We start from the raw sequence: 17,161 nt of genomic DNA on the forward strand, positions 1-17,161 counted from the left end.
GGACAGCAGATGGTGTCTGATTGTGATTGTTTTTTCAGTACTTTGCTGCATTTTTAACTGCCAGGATGGTCTATAGGCTCAACTTTCTAGCCTATAAAATACTTCACTTCAGCTGGTCCTATTTCCTCTTGGACCTAGAATACAGCTTATACTCCTTGTCTCTGCTTCCATTTGCTGGAATGTTTTCTCCATTCTAAATGATCCACATTTTCTCTAACCTTTCAGGCCCAATGAAAATAAGATTTATTTCATAGTCTTTTCTATCTATTTCTGCAGAAAGAATTCTGTACCTTCTTCAAGTTTCTCTAATATTTATAATCTAAACGGCTCTTTTGACACCTATTTGCTGCCTTGTATTATTTGCTTTCCATGTGCATATGTCTTATCTTCTAAACTAGATTACAAACTTCAGGGCAGAGACTGGGTCATATTTATCTTTGTGTCTCTCCCAAGGCACTTAATAAGTGCTTAATAAGTGTCAATTTAAAACACCCCACTTTTATAGTCTTTCCAACGCACTTTCTCAGCCATTATCTCATTTGATCATTACATCAACACTATGAGATTGGAGGAGCTAGAAATATGTTATTTCCTCCTTTTGACAGATGAGGAACCTGAAGCCCAAGGTCACACAGCTTGTCAGAAACAGAGACAGAACAGATAATTGCCCATGAAGGTCTGATCTTATTCAAGGCTTCCCATCACTATCCCCTCTATCCTTCTACATGAAGACGGGCTTCTGCACCGTTCACCTCCTCATTCACCAAGTACTTTAGCCAAAGCTAAATGGCACCATATTAGAGAACTTGTCAAATCCGGAAGACAAAATTTCAGTAGACTTCTGATCAGCTCTGAGTCACCAAAGCATGCTTGTTCTAAGTGCCGTTTGTTAGGGACATTATGCCTGATATTTAATATTGCTGCACTATGGAGTTGAGAAAGCATAAATGATTTTTAAAAGCCTTAGAAAATGACAGCACTCTACTAGTAAACATGGAAGGTGGCAGCTGACGAGCAGATCAAGGATATAACATTTCTGCACTGGACCACACCATTTCTCTAGAATTCTCTAGCTGGTACTAAAGGAAGAGGTGAAACGCTCCATCTCCCAGCACATCTAGCCCTGAAATTCTTTGCCTACCACCCCAGGCTATCGGCTTCTCCGATCCAAGAGATTTGATAACCTTGGTACATTTTACTTAGCATCAAATATTAATATGTCCTTTATTTTTTAATTTTTTTTTTTTTAGAGACAGGGTCTCACTGTGTGGTCCATGCTGGAGAGTAGTGGCAGGTTTATAGCTCACTGTAACCTCCAATTTAGAACTCCTGGGCGCAAGCTATCCTCCCGCTTCTACCTCAGCCTCCTGAGTAGCTGGGATAACTGTCACCACGCCCGGCTTTATTTTTAAAAGTAATTCACCTCCGACTAGATGCCAGTCAAGTTTGCAAAGAAGAAGGTGTAGGGGGTGGGGGGGGGTTGGGTTCAAGATTAAGAATTAGGTGAATGAAGGATGAGAGATAAAGGGGGGGCGGCGAACAGTGCCGGGCTCCGGGCTGGGCTGTGCGGGCAGTGCCCAAGAGCCATCCGTGCCCAGGTGAGGAGACTGGCGCGGCGCGGTGTGGGCTGCAGGTTTGGGAAGGTTCAGACGGCCATTGGGACAGGTTTACACCTTGGAAACGGGGACCTTGAACTTAACCTCTTTGTGCCTTAGTTTTCCCCTCTGTAAAATGGGTATGATAGCGACTTCTTCACGGGGCGCTGTAAGAACTAAATGAGGCAGGGCAAGCAAAACGCTTGGCATAGTGCCTGACTCATGGTAGGCCCACAATAAATGTTAGCACTTGTTACCATTTTCTCAACATTTGCCCTTCACTGGCAGAGGGACTAAGGAGAGGGGGCAAAGAAGCCTTCCTAAGGCCGCCCTCTTTCCCAGCCCGGGTTCCACAGCCCGGGTTCGCGGGCGGTTGGGGCCCCAGGGCGCGCGCCCGGCGAGGGGCGGGGCCTGCCGTTCCCGCCTCGAGCGCGGCCCCGCCCGCTCCCTCCTCTCCCGCGGCCTCTCCTGCGCTTTCGGCCTCTTCTCCTCCCCGGGCCTTCCTGCGCGGCCTTCTCCGACCTCGCTTCCCCCGGCCCCAGCGTGAGGTTCCGGAGCCCCGGCGCGGGCGGGGTCCCGGGTGTAGACGCCGCCGCCCAGCCCGCCCCAGCCTCCTCGGCACCGCCTCGGTCGCTTCGGCTGCCCCAGGGTTTGCAGGTTTGCTTCGGAGGTTGGGCGGGCGGCGCCGCGGGGAGGAGGGGCCCGGGAGAGCCAACCTGGCCAGTCCCCGGTCTCCGGCCTCGGCCGCCCTCGCCCTTGGGAGTCCTTGGCCGCCCAGACAGTGGAAGTAGGCGCCGGAGAGCCCGTTCTGCATTTTGATTCATCTCGGGCCCTGTAAGGGTCACATCTTGTGAAAATACCTGTAAAATCAATTTAACGTTCAGTGCAGCGTGTAAAGACAGCTCTAAGAATTTAAAAGACGCCTGAGTCAGAACATTTAAATGCTTGGGTCCCTGTAGCAGCGTTTTAACACGTCTGAGTGCAGAGGGTGGAGAATCGAGCCTGATTGCCAGTCTGATTGCCGTTCACGCCCTGTAACCTTTAAAAAGGGTAAAGAAAAGCACCCTAAAAAACCCCCAAGTGGGCAGTTCCTCCAGGGAGGGAAAAACAGCTAACTTTTTGAAATTTAGGTTGGTCCTGATTGCCATGTGCAAAATTTGCCTGCAAAACTTTTTATTTGCAGGCTTAGATCAGCACCAACGATAAACAGAATTGTTAAAACACTGAGCTTAACTAAGTAGTGGCTTTTGTTGACAAGTCAATTGTGCTGTTAATTCTTAATGTCTCATCCAAGGCAGGAATCGTTATCTCAGTTTTGCAGGTGGAAAAAAAGTTTGGCACAAAAAAGGAATTTCCCTTAAATTCACACAGAAGCAAGGGCTGAAAATTAAGTCCTAGCATTCTGCCTCCTCGGCTGCGTCCCCCTCTGGACCATGTTACAAAACAAATGAGTAGTTACTTTGATGTTACTCATAAAACGAGCAAGTAAACCAAATGTTCTGTGAACATGAAATGTTAAATCATTATAACCTTCAATGTCTGTTCTGCTTTAGGAGGCTCTTCTGCCCTTTGGAGTTTGATACCCTACAAGAGGAGGGGGTGGAGCACAAACATGGAAAATAGTGTCAAGGGAAAAATTTTGTTTCCTGAGTCCAAACTCTGTCCATCTTTACTGCCCCTCTTTGTTGGTGTCCCTTTTCAGTGTCCTCCATGTTCTGGCAATACAGATCACGTCCCAGCTGCAGCAGTATTAACTACACCTGTGCATCACTCTGTTGGCCCTGACCTCACTGTCAGTCTTCTTGTCATGCTCTTTCCTCCTGGTGCTCTTTGCTAATGCTGTTATGTGAAAACCAGTTGTTGCTGTTCAAGTGTGGAATGATTTGTCACTCCTGAAGGATGATTCTAGAGTTAATGATCAAAAGCTACCAACAGATCTCAGATGAAAGGACAAGTTAAAGAAGCACAAAAACACTATTATGGAATTTGATAGCTGAGTTATTTGAGGGGGGAAAGAAAGCAGACTTTGATTTTTTTCTCTCCCCAGTTCACTCATAACTGGAAAGCAGCAGCTTAGTTTTAACTGACGTAATGGTGGTGGAGAATCCTCTTGTTTAGACTCCAGTGAATTGGAAAGTTTTCTTTCTTTTTAGGAGATGCCTTTTAGACAGCTTCGAACAAATGGACACCTTTATATGCTTAGAATGCAAAATGTTTTGGCATTTATAAGTCTGTCGATAAAAACTGCATAAGAGCTTGGGACCCTGAATATGTGATATAGTTGTGCTCTATAAAAGGCATCCCCGAGGTTCCTTCCCAGCTGTGGACAACAAAATTCAAACCCAAGGTAGTTTCACCTGGAGCAGCCAGCTGTTTATTCATCTTTTTTTTTTTTCCACTTGATTCCATAGATAAGAATCCCAAGCAAATCAAATGGCATCTGGAGATTTCTGCTCACCTGGAGAAGGGATGGAAATACTTCAACAAGGTAAGTGTGGCCATTTGCATAAGGTTTGATAATTTATTCAAAGAGGTCTTATCGGCTGGGCGCGGTGGCTCACGCCTGTAATCCTAGCACTCCGGGAGGCCGAGGCGGGCGGATCATTTGAGCTCAGGAGTTCAAGACCAGCCTGAGCAAGAGTGAGACCCCGTCTCTACTAAAAATAGAAAGAAATTATATGGACAGCTAAAAATATATGTCAAAAAAATTAGCCAGGCATGGTGGCTCATGCCTGTAGTCCCAGCTACTCGGGAGGCTGAGGCAGGAGGATTGCTTGAGCCCAGGAGTTTGAGGTTGCTGTGAGCTAGGCTGACGCCACGGCACTCTAGCCCGGGCAATAGAGTGACACACTGTCTCAAAAAAAAAAAAAAAAAAAGAGGTCTTATCTAGGTTCTTGCCCTCTGTAATAAAAAGGATTTATAATGTTCACCAGTTTCTTTCACAGAAGCCTAGAATATATGGAGATTCTTGAACGCTCTCTTTTTGGAAAACAAATGATAGCAACTCGTGTGAGTGTAGGTTCAGTATCTGCTTGTGCAGTAGACTAAAAACTCAAGATGCTCCCAAGCTGTATTAGCAGACATTACAAAGATAAGTGTGGCCAGCAAATTCCTTCAAGGCTTCCTTCCTACTTGTGTCTTGAATTTTCTCATCTTTTGTTCTCCAAAATCGCAAATCCTTCTATATCTTGAGTTCTTTTTATATCTTGAATCCTTTTTATATCTTGAATCCTTCAAGAACTCGCATTTTCTACATTTAGACTCTTTCCATATCAAATCCTTCAGTCAGTGTTCTCTAAAAGAACGTTGGGTATAATGTTTGAAAGAATGAAAATTTGAGTGTTTTGGTAAGTAGAAGTAAAAGACCCCAGCAGAGAGCATATGGGAAAAGAGATGGAAAGAAAGCCCCTTGAGCATAGGGAATAACCAGAGGACCTCAATATCTTGTACTTTTTCTCATGTTTGTGCTGTTCTGTACATACATGGGTTACTTAACTCTACTTACACTAAGAATTGGTTAGTTAAATTTTTACTTTAAGGGTATACTTTCTGTCAGTCTTGCTTATGTGACTGGAGATCACATCCAAAGTTGGAACCTTACATGTGTTTTTTTTCCCCTGCCTTAAGAACTCTAATAATTCTGGGTGAATGAGGCATTTTGGGTACTGTGGTGATTTCTACTAAAGGACCCTTATTCTTGATTCTCTTTGTCTAATATTTACCTACTGCATTTCTATTTTCTAAGATCTTAGTTTTATTGGATACTTATTCTCCCTTGACTAACATCCCCATATATAATGTAAAGGCTTGTTACTTTGAGTATCGCCTCTAGTTTATTTGTGGATTTTTTTAAAAATCTCACTTGATTTAGAAAACTTTCCTATGAAAAACCTAGGTTTTGGGGGTTTTTTTGGAAGTGAATATTAAGTTATGCTCAATTATGTAAAGTAACAATCCATACCTTTTTTTGTTTTTTTGTGTCTGCGGGGGACATGCCATTAAGTGTGCAGCAAACAGCTTCCTCCTTGTAACCTGAGTGAAAAGGACCTGTTACAGAACCCATACTTTGGCAAGCTGCTCCTGAGTCTCTCACAGCATGTGGACGAGAGTGGCTTAAGTCTCACCCTGGCAAAGGAGCAGGCTCAGGTAAGGGCCCTGGGAGAAGAGATGATAGGAGGAAGGGAAAAATCTCCTGAAGGGGAGGTTTTTACCTGGGATTTTTGGGTTTTCTAGGCATGGAAGGAAGTTCGACTACATAAGACAACGTGGTTGAGGTCTGAGATTTTACAGAGAATCATTCAAGAGCTACTTGTAGACTACTATGTGAAGACACAAGACACAAGTTTAACTTCTGAAGACAAAAAGGTAAGGCAGAAGAAATGAAGTGGGGTTCAGTTACCACCTATAGGAATGATCAAGCCAACTGTGGCTTTGTCTGATGATGTGATCTAGGAGAAATAGGAGCTTTGAGAAATGGGTTATCAAAAAAGAAATGGACTTTAATTATGGGGGAAGGAACAGGTGTGTTGCTAGGGTTTGAAATAGAACGATTGACAGGAGAAGGCACTTGTAGCCGAGGAGGTATCTGAAGAGGATGACGTTTCTGAGGACTTTGAAAATGTGTGAAGAACTGGTTCATGAGGATGGAAGAGGTGGAGTGGGAGTTGTTTTATAGTCACCTCTTTCTTTTAAATTCTCTCTCTCTTTCTCAGTTTCATGAGACCCTTGAACAGCGGCTACTTGTGACTGAACTGACATGGCTCTTAGGTCCTAGCCAGGAGAGGGAGATACCTCCACTGCTAGGGCTGGAGAAAGCAGACCTTCTGGAACTCATGCCACCCTCAGAGGTTGGGAGTGGGCAGATATTGGGACCAAGAAGTAAAATGGCTTAATTTCTCCCATATCTTTAAAATTTTTTTGTTAAGCTTTATTATTTTTATAAAAATGATACATTTTTAGGGTGGTCAAACTCAAATACATAGGAAAACATTACACAGAAGCCAAGTAAAAGCTGAAATACTACCTATAGGAACACAACATTATTATAAACAGCTTGACATAAATGGTATTATACCCTCCATGCATGTATAAAGAGTGTGTAGTCTGTTTTCATGTAACATATTTTGGACTTTTTTTCAAGTCAATAAATAAATATAAATAAGATGGTACCTCCTGGCCGGGTGAGGTGGCTCTCGTCTGTAATCCTAGCACTCTGGGAGGCCAAGGCGGGCGGATCACTCAAGGTCAGGAACTCAAGACCAGCCTGAGTAAGAGCGAGACCCCGTCTCTACTAAAAATAGAAAGAAATTATCTGGACAACTAAAAATATATATAAAAAATTAGATGGGCATGGTGGTGCATGCCTGTAGTCCCAGCTACTCGGGAGACTGAGACAGAAGGATTACTTGAGCCCGGGAGTTTGAGGTTGCTGTGAGCTAGGCTGACGCCATGGCACTCTAGCCTGGACAACAGAGTGAGACTCTGTCTCAAAAAAAAAAAAAAAAAAAAAAGATGGAACCTCCTATAGCACTCTCAGCATGGTGTCTAGACACAAGAGTAGAGCTTACTTTTCTTGTATTATCAGTTTAAATCACTGCTAGGATTCCATTGTATGGTTGTAGCATAATTTGCTTAACCTTACTGATACATATTATTTCTACACTTTTGCTGTTAGAAACCACCCTGAATGAACATATTAATTCACATGTGTCTTTCCCTTCATGTGATTATTTCCCTAGTGTTGGTGCCAGAAGTGGGATCCCTGATCAGAGCTTGTACACATAGAACATATTGATACCTATTGCCAAATTGCTTTTCGGAAAGATATTTCTAGGGTTCCTAACTCCCCACATTTTCACCAACATGGGATCTTGACAGTCATTTTATTCTTTGCTAATTTGATAGGAAAAAATGGGTTTCCTTGATGTCTCTTGAAGCATTTTCTTTGGTTATCATCATGTATTCATTGGCTGGGTCTTCCTAGTTCTGAAAGTCTATTTGAATTGCTCTTTTTGCTTCTGTGGCCGTAGGACTTTGTGTGGATGAGAGCGCGACTCCAGCTAGAAGTGGAAGAGCAGCTGAAGAAGAAATGTTTCACTCTCCTGTGCTACCATGATCCCAGTTCAGGTGAGTGCTAGCTCTCTGTGTTATGCTGGCCTTCAGGGTTCCTGGTCTGCTCTTTTGAGAATAATGTAGTTGAATTTTAGGTTTGGGACAGCAGCTTAGAAGCATCGGAGACGCTTATTTGTTTCCTTGCCTGTGGAATAAAAACAGGGATTTTTGTAAGGACTTCTTTTATTCAGCAAGATGCTGAGTGGGAGTGTCCTGCTGCAGAGAAGGATGAGTTCTGTCTTCTTAGGAGGATCCAGTTGACATAGGGAGGAAAGTTCAGGCTTGTACGTGTTCCCTTTATCTTTATTTCTATGACTTAAGAATTAAGGGCCAAATCTGGAATAAAAGGTATGAAGAAATAGAACTAAATTATGAGAACGTACCATTTCTAACGGGCATCAGATGAAAACATGGAAGAAGGCAGAATTTGTAGGACTAGATGTAGAATCAGGGCACTGAAAGGGGCAATAGCAATTAGGGTTTTCCTGTCAGTCCTCTGTCCCTTTGCCCAGATGCTGACAGTGAAACCCTGAAGGCAGCAAAGGTGTGGAAACTGGCAGAGGTCCTGGTGGGTGAGAAGCAGCAGTGCCAGGATGCCAAGAGCCAGCAGAAGGAGCAGATGGTGCTTCTGGAGAAGAAGAGTGCCACCTACTCCCAGGTTTGTCAGGGCAGTGGGACAGCCTCCTCTCTCCTTTACCCGGAACCCAGGGGCATCTTTGGGGAAGCCAAGCATTTGTAGTCTGCCCTCCTTTCTGCTGTCTTTATTAATGCCCTCTTCCTCCTTCCTCTTGGGGGCTCAGGTGCTTCTCCGCTGCCTCACCTTGCTGCAGAGGCTTCTTCAGGAACACCGGCTGAAGACCCAGTCTGAGCTAGACCGCATCAATGCCCAGTACCTGGAAATCAAGTGCAGTGCCATGATCCTTAAGCTGAGGTGAGCCGTGACCCCTGTAGATCTAAGGGATTCTGTCTCACACACCAGCCCTCCCTCCCTCACCCTCATCTCTTTCCTCTCTACCATGCCTAGCACCTTGTGTGTATCCAGTCAGTGTCACACATCAGTATGAGCCTTTGGATTACCCAAAAGCTCTCAACATTCTTGAGTCTTTTCTTTTACAGCCCTCTGAAATAGGCGCTTTACTGTGCGATCAATTGCTCAGGGATTCAGAGTGACCTTTTTTATCCTGCCACTGCGTAGCCCACACCTTGACCATGGGTGGGTACTGTGTCCATTCCTAACTTTGCTGCTGTCAGGAATCTTCCACTTGACATTTCTTTCTTCCCTCTGTCAGGATGGAGGAGCTAAAGATTTTGTCTGACACTTACACTGCCGAGAAAGTGGAAATTCATCGTCTCATTAGGTGAGAACTCTCAAGAGCCTGGTATGGCTGTTCACAGATGGTTCCCCACACTCTCCAGACTCATTCCTTTAAAAACATTCTTATTCTTGTCTACTGTCTGAGGAGCAAGATCCTTATACTGTACCTTCTCTGCCCGGGCTCTCAGGGACCGTTTGGAGGGAGCTATTCGCCTACAGGAGCAGGACATGGAAAAGTCAAGACAGGTCCTGAACACCTATGAGGTCCTTGGGGAGGAGTTTGACAGGCTGGTAAAAGAGTACACCCAACTCAAGCAGGCAACTGAGAACAAGCGCTGGGCCCTCCAGGAGTTCAACAAGGCCTACCACTGAGTGCTGGCAGGGCCAGGAAGCATGGCTTCTGCACAGGCTCCTACTCTTCCTGCTAACAGGACCATTTTCACCTGGGGCTGCCTTCTTTATAAGAGACTGTGGAGATGCTTGCTTGAAACACTGCAGGCGTTTAGGCACCCTCCTGGTTTCTCTTTCTTGTCTACAATGACTGGATCTCTTCTGGAAAATGTGGCAAGCAGATTTATATAATTTTATGCGTAGTTGTTTGTCTGTGTCAGCCGGTATTATATTTGATTGTCTCCTGAATAAAGTGATGATATTATGTCTTGGGGTTTTAGTCATTTTCCTTGGGAAAGGTGGAGAAAGAACATCTAAGGCTATGTGGGTAAGGAGGGGTTGCTGAGTGGATCCGAATAGAGACAGATCTATATTGCTTACTGTATGCAAAGAGTAGGAGGTAGAAATGCCAGCTTGCCCACATCAAGTCTTAGAGGCTTCATTCTGGGAGAGCAGAAGTGGATTAAATGTGGGCTTGCTTTTTTTTTTTAATTTTTTTTTAATTTTTATGTTTTGGATCATAAAATTGGTTAGTACAGTTTTTTTAAATATTTTTTTTTATTTCAGCACATTATGGGGGTACAAAAGTTTAGATTACGTATATCGCCCTTGCCCCCCACCCCTCCGTGGGCTTGCTTTTGAAAACCTGTCATCTCCAGAGGAGTGCTAGGTGCTCAGGCAGGTATGGAACTATTTTGTCACTGTGGGGCAGTTATAATAAAGAAGGTGGCAGCCAGCTCAGTTATAGGAAAGGACACAAGCTGTTTGTGCTCCTGGTTCCCTGTGGTGTGGTTTGAGAGCTACGTTTCTCTTCGAAGGCAGAAGATGGGAGGAGATCGCTCTGAGGAACCAGGTTCAGTGGTCTACTTAGCTAAGAACAAGACAGGGTCCTGGCTGGTGTCAAAATTGGGAACTGAAAACAGAAGCAGAAGGCCTCTACCTTTATTTAGAAGATCCTACTCAGCTTCTCAAAATACTTTCTAGGGAGAGTGTCTGGGGCATTCTGCTAAGATCAAATGATGTTCTGCATTGATTTACAGAAAGCATTAAGATCTTCAACTCAACTTCAAATGTTTTTATAAATGGTGCTTACCACCTGCTATAGTTGTGATGTCCCCTCCAAAACTCATGTTGAAACTTAATCCCCAGTGTGGCAATATTGAGAGTGGGGCCCTTAAGAGATGATTGGATCATTCATGGATTAATGGGATAATGGATTAGTGTGTTATTGTGGGAGTGGAACTGGTGGTTTTATAAGAACAGAAAAGAGGATATGCTAATTACTCTGATCTGATCACTATACATTATATATATTGAAACATCACTATGTACCCCTTGAATACGTACAATTATTAGTTAAGAAATAAAATTGATTCTGTGTGAGGAAGAGAGCAAAAAAATAAAGGAAAAAATGAAATTAAAAGAAAAAATGTTTAAATAAAATATCTAAGTAGTAAAAAAAAAAAAAAAGAAAAGAAAAAGGAAAAAAAGAGGAATAGAAACTTGAGGGAGCATGCTCAGCCCCTCACCAAATGGTAGATACCCTGTGCCAGTCCCCTCAGGACTTTTCAGAGAATCTTCACCAGCAAGAAGGCTCTCATTAGAAGTGCCCCCTTGACCTTGGACTTCCCAGACTCTATAACTGTAAAAAACAAATTCCTTTTCTTTATAAATTACCCAGTTTCAGGTATTATAAGCAACAGAAAACAGACTAATACATCGTCAGTTATCCATAAACAAACGTTGGGCTCACACAAAATGAACAAATGGCAAATTCATGGAAAAATGGCCAGGCGTGGTAGGCCATGCCTGTAATCCCAGCACTTTGGAAGGCCAAGGTGCGAGGATTGCTTGAGGCCAGGAATTCAAGATCAACCTTGGAAACATAGCAAGACACTGTATTCTACAAAAAATACAAAACTTAGCCAGGCATAGTGGTACATGCCTATAGTCCTAGCTACTTGGGAGGCTGAGGCAGGAGGATTGCTTGAGCCCAAAAGTTGGAGGTTGCAATGAGCTATGATGACACCATTCCACTCTAGCCCAGGCAACAGAGCGAGACCCTGTCTCAAATTAAAAAAAAAAAAAAAAGATTAATGGAAAAACCTCAGAAATAGCCAATATTTCTCTCTCCCTCTACCCCCAATAAAGATTTAGATATAAATATACAGACTTTTTTTCTGAACGATTTTATAGTAAGTTACAGATATCATGACCCTTCATTTTCTAAGTATTTCTATAGGCAAATCCTAAAAATAAGAGCACTCCCCTGTGTAACTGATAGTATTATTACACCTAAAAAATTAATAATTCCATACTATCTATTACCCAGGCCATATTCAAATTTCTCCACTTTTTTCCTCATCTAGGGCTCAATAAAGATTCATGTCTTGCATTTGGGTGTTAGATTTCTTTGATTTTTTAAAACATAAAACATTCCTCTCATTTTTTTTTTTTAATGAAATTGACTTTCTGAAAAATCCAGGCCAGTTGCCTTGTAGAATGTTCCATTGTCTTAACTCTTTCCTTGTGGTATGTAACTTGTTCCTCTCCTGTCCAATATAGTAGCCACTAGCCATATGCAGCTATTTAAATTCAAATTTAAGTTAATTAAAATGAAATGAAATTTCCAATAGGTAGGTGGTTACTGAATTGGACAGTGCAGATACAGAACATCTTCATTATTGCAAAAAATTCTATTTCTTTAGAGACAAGCTCTCGATATATTGCCCAGACTCAGAAAGTTCTGTTGGACAGTGCTGTAAGCCTATATTTCCTGCAAACTAGAAATAGATCTACAGGCTTGATTAGATTTGGGTTAAACATTTTTGTAAAGAATATTTAACAGATGACATTATATCACATTGGAGCCACATGAGATGGGAATGTCTCACTATTAATTAAGCTGAGTTTGATTGCTTGGTTAAGGTGGGAATTGTCAGATACCACCACATAGTGCCATACTTACTATGACATTCAGCATTTCCTCACTCAATTAGGTACTCATCCTGAACCATACTCAGTTTTGGTATTTGAAATAATAAGGATAGGCCAGGCGCAGTTGCTCATACCTGTACTACTAGCACTCTGGGAGGCCGAAGCAGGTAGATCATTTGAGCTCAGAGGTTTGAGACCAGCCTGAGCAAGAGCGAGACCCCCGTCTCTACTAAAAACAGAAAAAAATTATATGGACAACTAAAAATATATATAGAAAAAAAATTAGCCAGGCATGGTGGTGCATGCCTGTAGTTCCAGCTACTTGGGAGGTTGAGGCAGGAGGATCGCTTGAGCCCAGGAGTTTGAGGTTGCTGTGAGCTAGGCTGACGCCACAGCACTCTAGCCTGGGCAACAGAGTGAGACTCTGTCTCAAAAAAAGAAAAAAAGAAAAAGAAATAATAAGGATAATATTTTTTAATTAGTTCACTCGGGCTGAAAAATCATCTTTTTAAAAAAAATTTTTTTTTGCTGGGGGGACTGGGTCTCCCTCTGTTCCTTGGACATGAGAGCAAGTGGCATCATGATAGCTCATTGCAACTTCAAAATCCTGGGTTTAAGTGATCCTCCTGCCTCAGCCTCCTGAGTTGCTGGAAATACAGGCATGTGCCACCATGCTCAGCTTATTTTTATTCTATTTTATTCTTTTGTAGAGAAGGGGGTGGGGTCTTACTACGTTGCTAAGTCTAGTCTTGAACTCCTGACCTCAAGTGATCCTCCCATCTCAGCCTCTCAAAGTGCTAGGTTAAGATGTCAGCCACCGTGCTCAGCTGAGGACAATAAATTTTTTTAAATGGATCTTGTCCTTCATGTTTATAACCTATAGACAGTAGTAGACACACAGAAACAGTCTAAGAATATAAAGTAACAGGAAGTGCAAATAAATGTGGTTGCAAACCAAGAGCAGTGAACCAGGAATAGAATTTTGGAAAAGACAACAAAGATAGAGAAAGGGGAAGAGGCAGTGTGTGAAAGCACAGAGTTAGGAATGAGCAAATTATGTACCAAGGAAAGCTTTCATTTAAAGTGAACAAAATTGAGAAAAATATCCCATGGCTTCAATCAAGACTCTAGAGAGCTGGGGTTTGGGAAACATTTAGATTTCTAATTGCCTGAGAAAGCAAAATGGCTTCCAAGGCAGTGGTTCCCACCCTAACTCCCTTGATGACATGAGGATGGACAGTGAGCCAGTTTCTGTTATTTCCAAAAGCCTACAGAAAATGGAACACTTGCTTGCAACACTTCTGCACAAATTAAAAAAAAAAAATCCTCACTGGCTTAAAAAAAAAAATGCTTTATTAAAAAAACCTTCCAAACTGAAGTATATATAGTAAAAAGTAAAAGATTGAACCATGCACCCTCTGACACCGACGTACCCCATTATCCCAATTTACCTCCCCAGAGTAACAAGAGTGATTTGGTGTGTATAGTGCCAGATCTGTTTATAAATATGCAACCATATGTACATAAATATTAGCTAATATTATTATTAGAGCATAGCTCTATCATTATTTAACCATTCCCTCATGATAGATATTTAGATTGTTTCCAATTTGTCCTATTACAAAAATGCTTCATTGAATATCATTTCACATATATTAAAATCTTGCTCGAGTGCCTTTGCTTTTTGCTGGTATTATAGTAAATCAGTATATTAATTCAGTATATTATTTCATGGAAAAATGAATTAACTACTGAGCTTATGAATGTGGTTTGGTAGAAAGTCTTTCAAAACAGTTCCTTAGTCAGGGAAGGGACAAAAGGGGTGTCTGGTGCCGCCTGAAGGGAGCACTACAGTGGTTTGTCTCGGTCTTTTCATTCTTACCACTGACTGAAGGTGGAAGGTTTGCCAGAAGTGCCCTTCACACGTGCTGTTCTCTATTGTGGAACAGATGGAAGGGACACTTGGAGGGCAAGTAGGCGGACTGTGTGACATCTTGGACCTCAGCTGCCCTCTCCCCCTCACACTTCTCAGAAGAGATTTACATTTACAGCCTCCCCTTCATTCTTTCACAGTCATACATACCTCTCTTTACTTGCCTCCTACCACATCTGGTAAGTCTTGTTGATTCTTCTGAGATGAGAGGAGGAATCACCTCCAGAACTTGGAATAGGATCACTCTGCCAAGGAAACTCTGAGACCCTTGGATAAACAAAATCTGTTGCCTTGATGTTCTCAATGAAGGATGAATATGGAGGTGTCCTGGGGAATGACCCTGAATTTTCCTTAGCACCAGAAAGAGGAAATCCAGCCCTGCCTAGAGGCCAGCCTGATCATCTCCATGGAGGAAGAGTGTCCTTGGGTTCCAGCCACCCTGTGTTGCCCCTCACCCCATAAAGAATCTCTCCATATTACCCATCTTGAAGACCCTGGGCTAGGTTTTATTAAAGGAACTAACAGGTTTCCTTATACCTTGAGACACTGAAAACACAGGAGTCAACTCATAATGGACTAGATTAACAATCTGTAGAAATAATTTACTGTAAAAGATGGTTTATATTTAAGTTGCTGAGGTTCAGCCACAGTGGCTAAAGTCTGGTCTCAGGAAAAGACAAGTGAAGTTTAGAGAGACCTAAATGTACCATGCCTGGCCAAAGAAAGAATGAGTAACTAAGAGCAAATGGTCTGCCTAGGGCTTAGAAAACGGTTATCTGAAGAGCAAGGTCAGGGTTCTCCAGAGAAACAGAACCTGTTTTTATTTTTTATTTTATTTAAAAAAATTTTTTTGAGATAGGGTCTCTCTCTGTTGCCTGGGCTAGAGTATAGTGGCATCATCATAGCTCACTGCAACCTCAAACTCCTGGGCTCAAACAATCTTTCCCCTTTAGCTTCCCAAGTAGTTGGGGCTACAGGCATGCACCACCATGCCTGGCTAATTTTTTATTTTATTTTTTTGTAGAGATAGGTCTTGATACGTTGCCCAGGCTGGTCTTGAACTCCGGCCTCAAGCATTCCTTCTGCCTCAGCCCCCCAAAGTGCTGGAATTACAGGTGTGAAGCACTGTGCCTGACCAGAACATGTTTTTATATATGTTGTATTTTAAGGTATTGGCTGATGTGGTTGTGGGGGCTGGCAAGTCTAAAATCTGTAGGGCAGGCCAGCAGTCTGGAAACACGCAGAAGTGATGCTGCAGTTTTGAGGTTTTGAGGCAGAGTATCTTCTCTGGGAAACCTGTTTCTGCTTTTAAGGCCTTAACGCATTGAATGAGACCTACCCACATTATCAAGGGTAATCTCTTTTATTTAAAGTCAACTGATAGTAGTGTCAACCACATCTGTAGAACAGTTTCACTGCAATATCTAGATTACCGGTTTTAATTTTTTTCTTTCTTCTTTTTTCCTTTTTTTAAGAGATGGAGTCTTGAGTCAGGCACAGTGGCTCATGCTTGTAATTCTATCCTCTACAAAAATATCCCGTCTCTACAAAAACTAAAACTAAACTAAAAAAAAAAAAAAAAAAAAGATGGGCATGGTGGCATACACCTGTAGTCCCAGCTACTGAGGCAGGAGGATTGCTTGAGCCCAGGAACTAGAGGCTGCAGTGAGCTATGATTGCACCACTGCACTCCAGCCTGGGCAACAGAGCAAGACCTTGTCTCTTCGAGAGAGAGAGAGAGAGAGAGAGAGAGAGAGAGAGAGAGAGAGAGAGAGAGAGAGAGAGATGGGGGTGGGGGTATCTCCCTATGTTGTCCAGGCTGGCCTTGAACTCCTGGACTCAAGGGATTCTCTTGCCTCAGTCTCTGAGTAGCTGGGATTACAGGCCTCAAGGGATTCTCTTGCCTCAGTCTCTGAGTAGCTGGGATTACAGGTGTGCACCACTGTGCCAGGCTTAGATGAGTGTTTGATTAAATATCTGGGTGGTATAAGCCAGCCCAGTCGACACATTAAAGTAACCAGCACACAAGATATTCCAGTTTTCATCCAGCCCTAACCTGTTTGAAACAGACACTAAAGTGGGGATATGAGTTAGGTCACTGGAGAGAGGGGCTACACTGGGGGCGGGAACAAGCCCTGGTTGCAAGCTCTTTCCATAAAACAGGAGCGTTGAAACTTTATTAGGTACCAGACATGATTTCTAAGCACTTTGCATATAGCAAGTCATTTAATTATCACAGCAAACATACTGCTTACTGACATCAGTAAGCAGTATTACTGCCTCAGTATTACACATGAGAAAACTAAGTAAGGTGCAGAGAGATCAGGTAACTTATGCAATGTCACCAAGCTGTAAGTTGAAGAGCCTTGGCATGAACCCAGGCAGTCTGGCTACAGAACCTACTGTCCTAAGACACTCTGATGTCCTGGATCCAAACATATACCCTCCAAGCAACATCATGTTTGCGGATTTGGCTTCCCTGATTTCTTGACTCTGGAAAGAGGATGGCCCATATGTCAAATGAGTATCCCCGTGGGCACGGTGGCTCACGCCTGTAATCCTAGCACTTTGGGAGGCCAAAGCGGGAGGATTGCTTGAGGTCAAGAGTTTGAGACCAGCCTCAGTAAGAGCGAGACCCCGTCTCTACAAAAAAATTGAAAAATTAGCTGGGTGTGGTGGTGTATGCCTGTAGTCCCAGCTACTCAGGAGGCTGAGACAGGAGGATCGCTTGAGCCCAGAAATTTGAGGCTGCAGTGAGTGAGTTATGATGATGCCACTGCACTCTAGCCCTGGCAAGAGAGCAAGACCCTATCTGGGGAAAAAAAAAAAAAGAGTATCCCTGCCCCTGGAAAGTGCTATCCTCCCACACGGACATTCGCA

The 17,161-nt window shown here is 43.0% G+C and overlaps 1 protein-coding gene across 4 annotated transcripts; it reads left to right on the top strand.

Moving 5' to 3' along the window:
- The first annotated feature begins 2,037 nt into the window (after window positions 1-2,037).
- HAUS4 (HAUS augmin like complex subunit 4) lies at window positions 2,038-9,682 on the top strand. 4 transcript variants are annotated; one of them, XM_045525815.1, is made up of 10 exons: window positions 2,038-2,429; window positions 4,007-4,083; window positions 5,599-5,741; window positions 5,829-5,960; window positions 6,308-6,442; window positions 7,625-7,721; window positions 8,219-8,364; window positions 8,507-8,637; window positions 8,996-9,064; window positions 9,210-9,682. In XM_045525815.1, exons 2-10 carry the CDS (start codon window positions 4,029-4,031, stop codon window positions 9,391-9,393), a joined length of 1,092 nt encoding a protein of 363 aa, XP_045381771.1. In that variant the 5' UTR covers window positions 2,038-2,429; window positions 4,007-4,028; the 3' UTR covers window positions 9,394-9,682. The 4 variants fall into 4 exon arrangements, with proteins under 4 accessions (XP_045381771.1, XP_045381785.1, XP_045381765.1 ...); XM_045525809.1 differs by having other exon boundaries at window positions 2,042-2,252; XM_045525829.1 differs by lacking the exon at window positions 6,308-6,442.
- The last annotated feature ends 7,479 nt before the right edge of the window (window positions 9,683-17,161 follow it).

The sequence above is a fragment of the Lemur catta genome, chromosome 1, assembly GCF_020740605.2.
Source record: "Lemur catta isolate mLemCat1 chromosome 1, mLemCat1.pri, whole genome shotgun sequence".
NCBI classification, from domain to species: Eukaryota; Metazoa; Chordata; class Mammalia; order Primates; family Lemuridae; genus Lemur; species Lemur catta.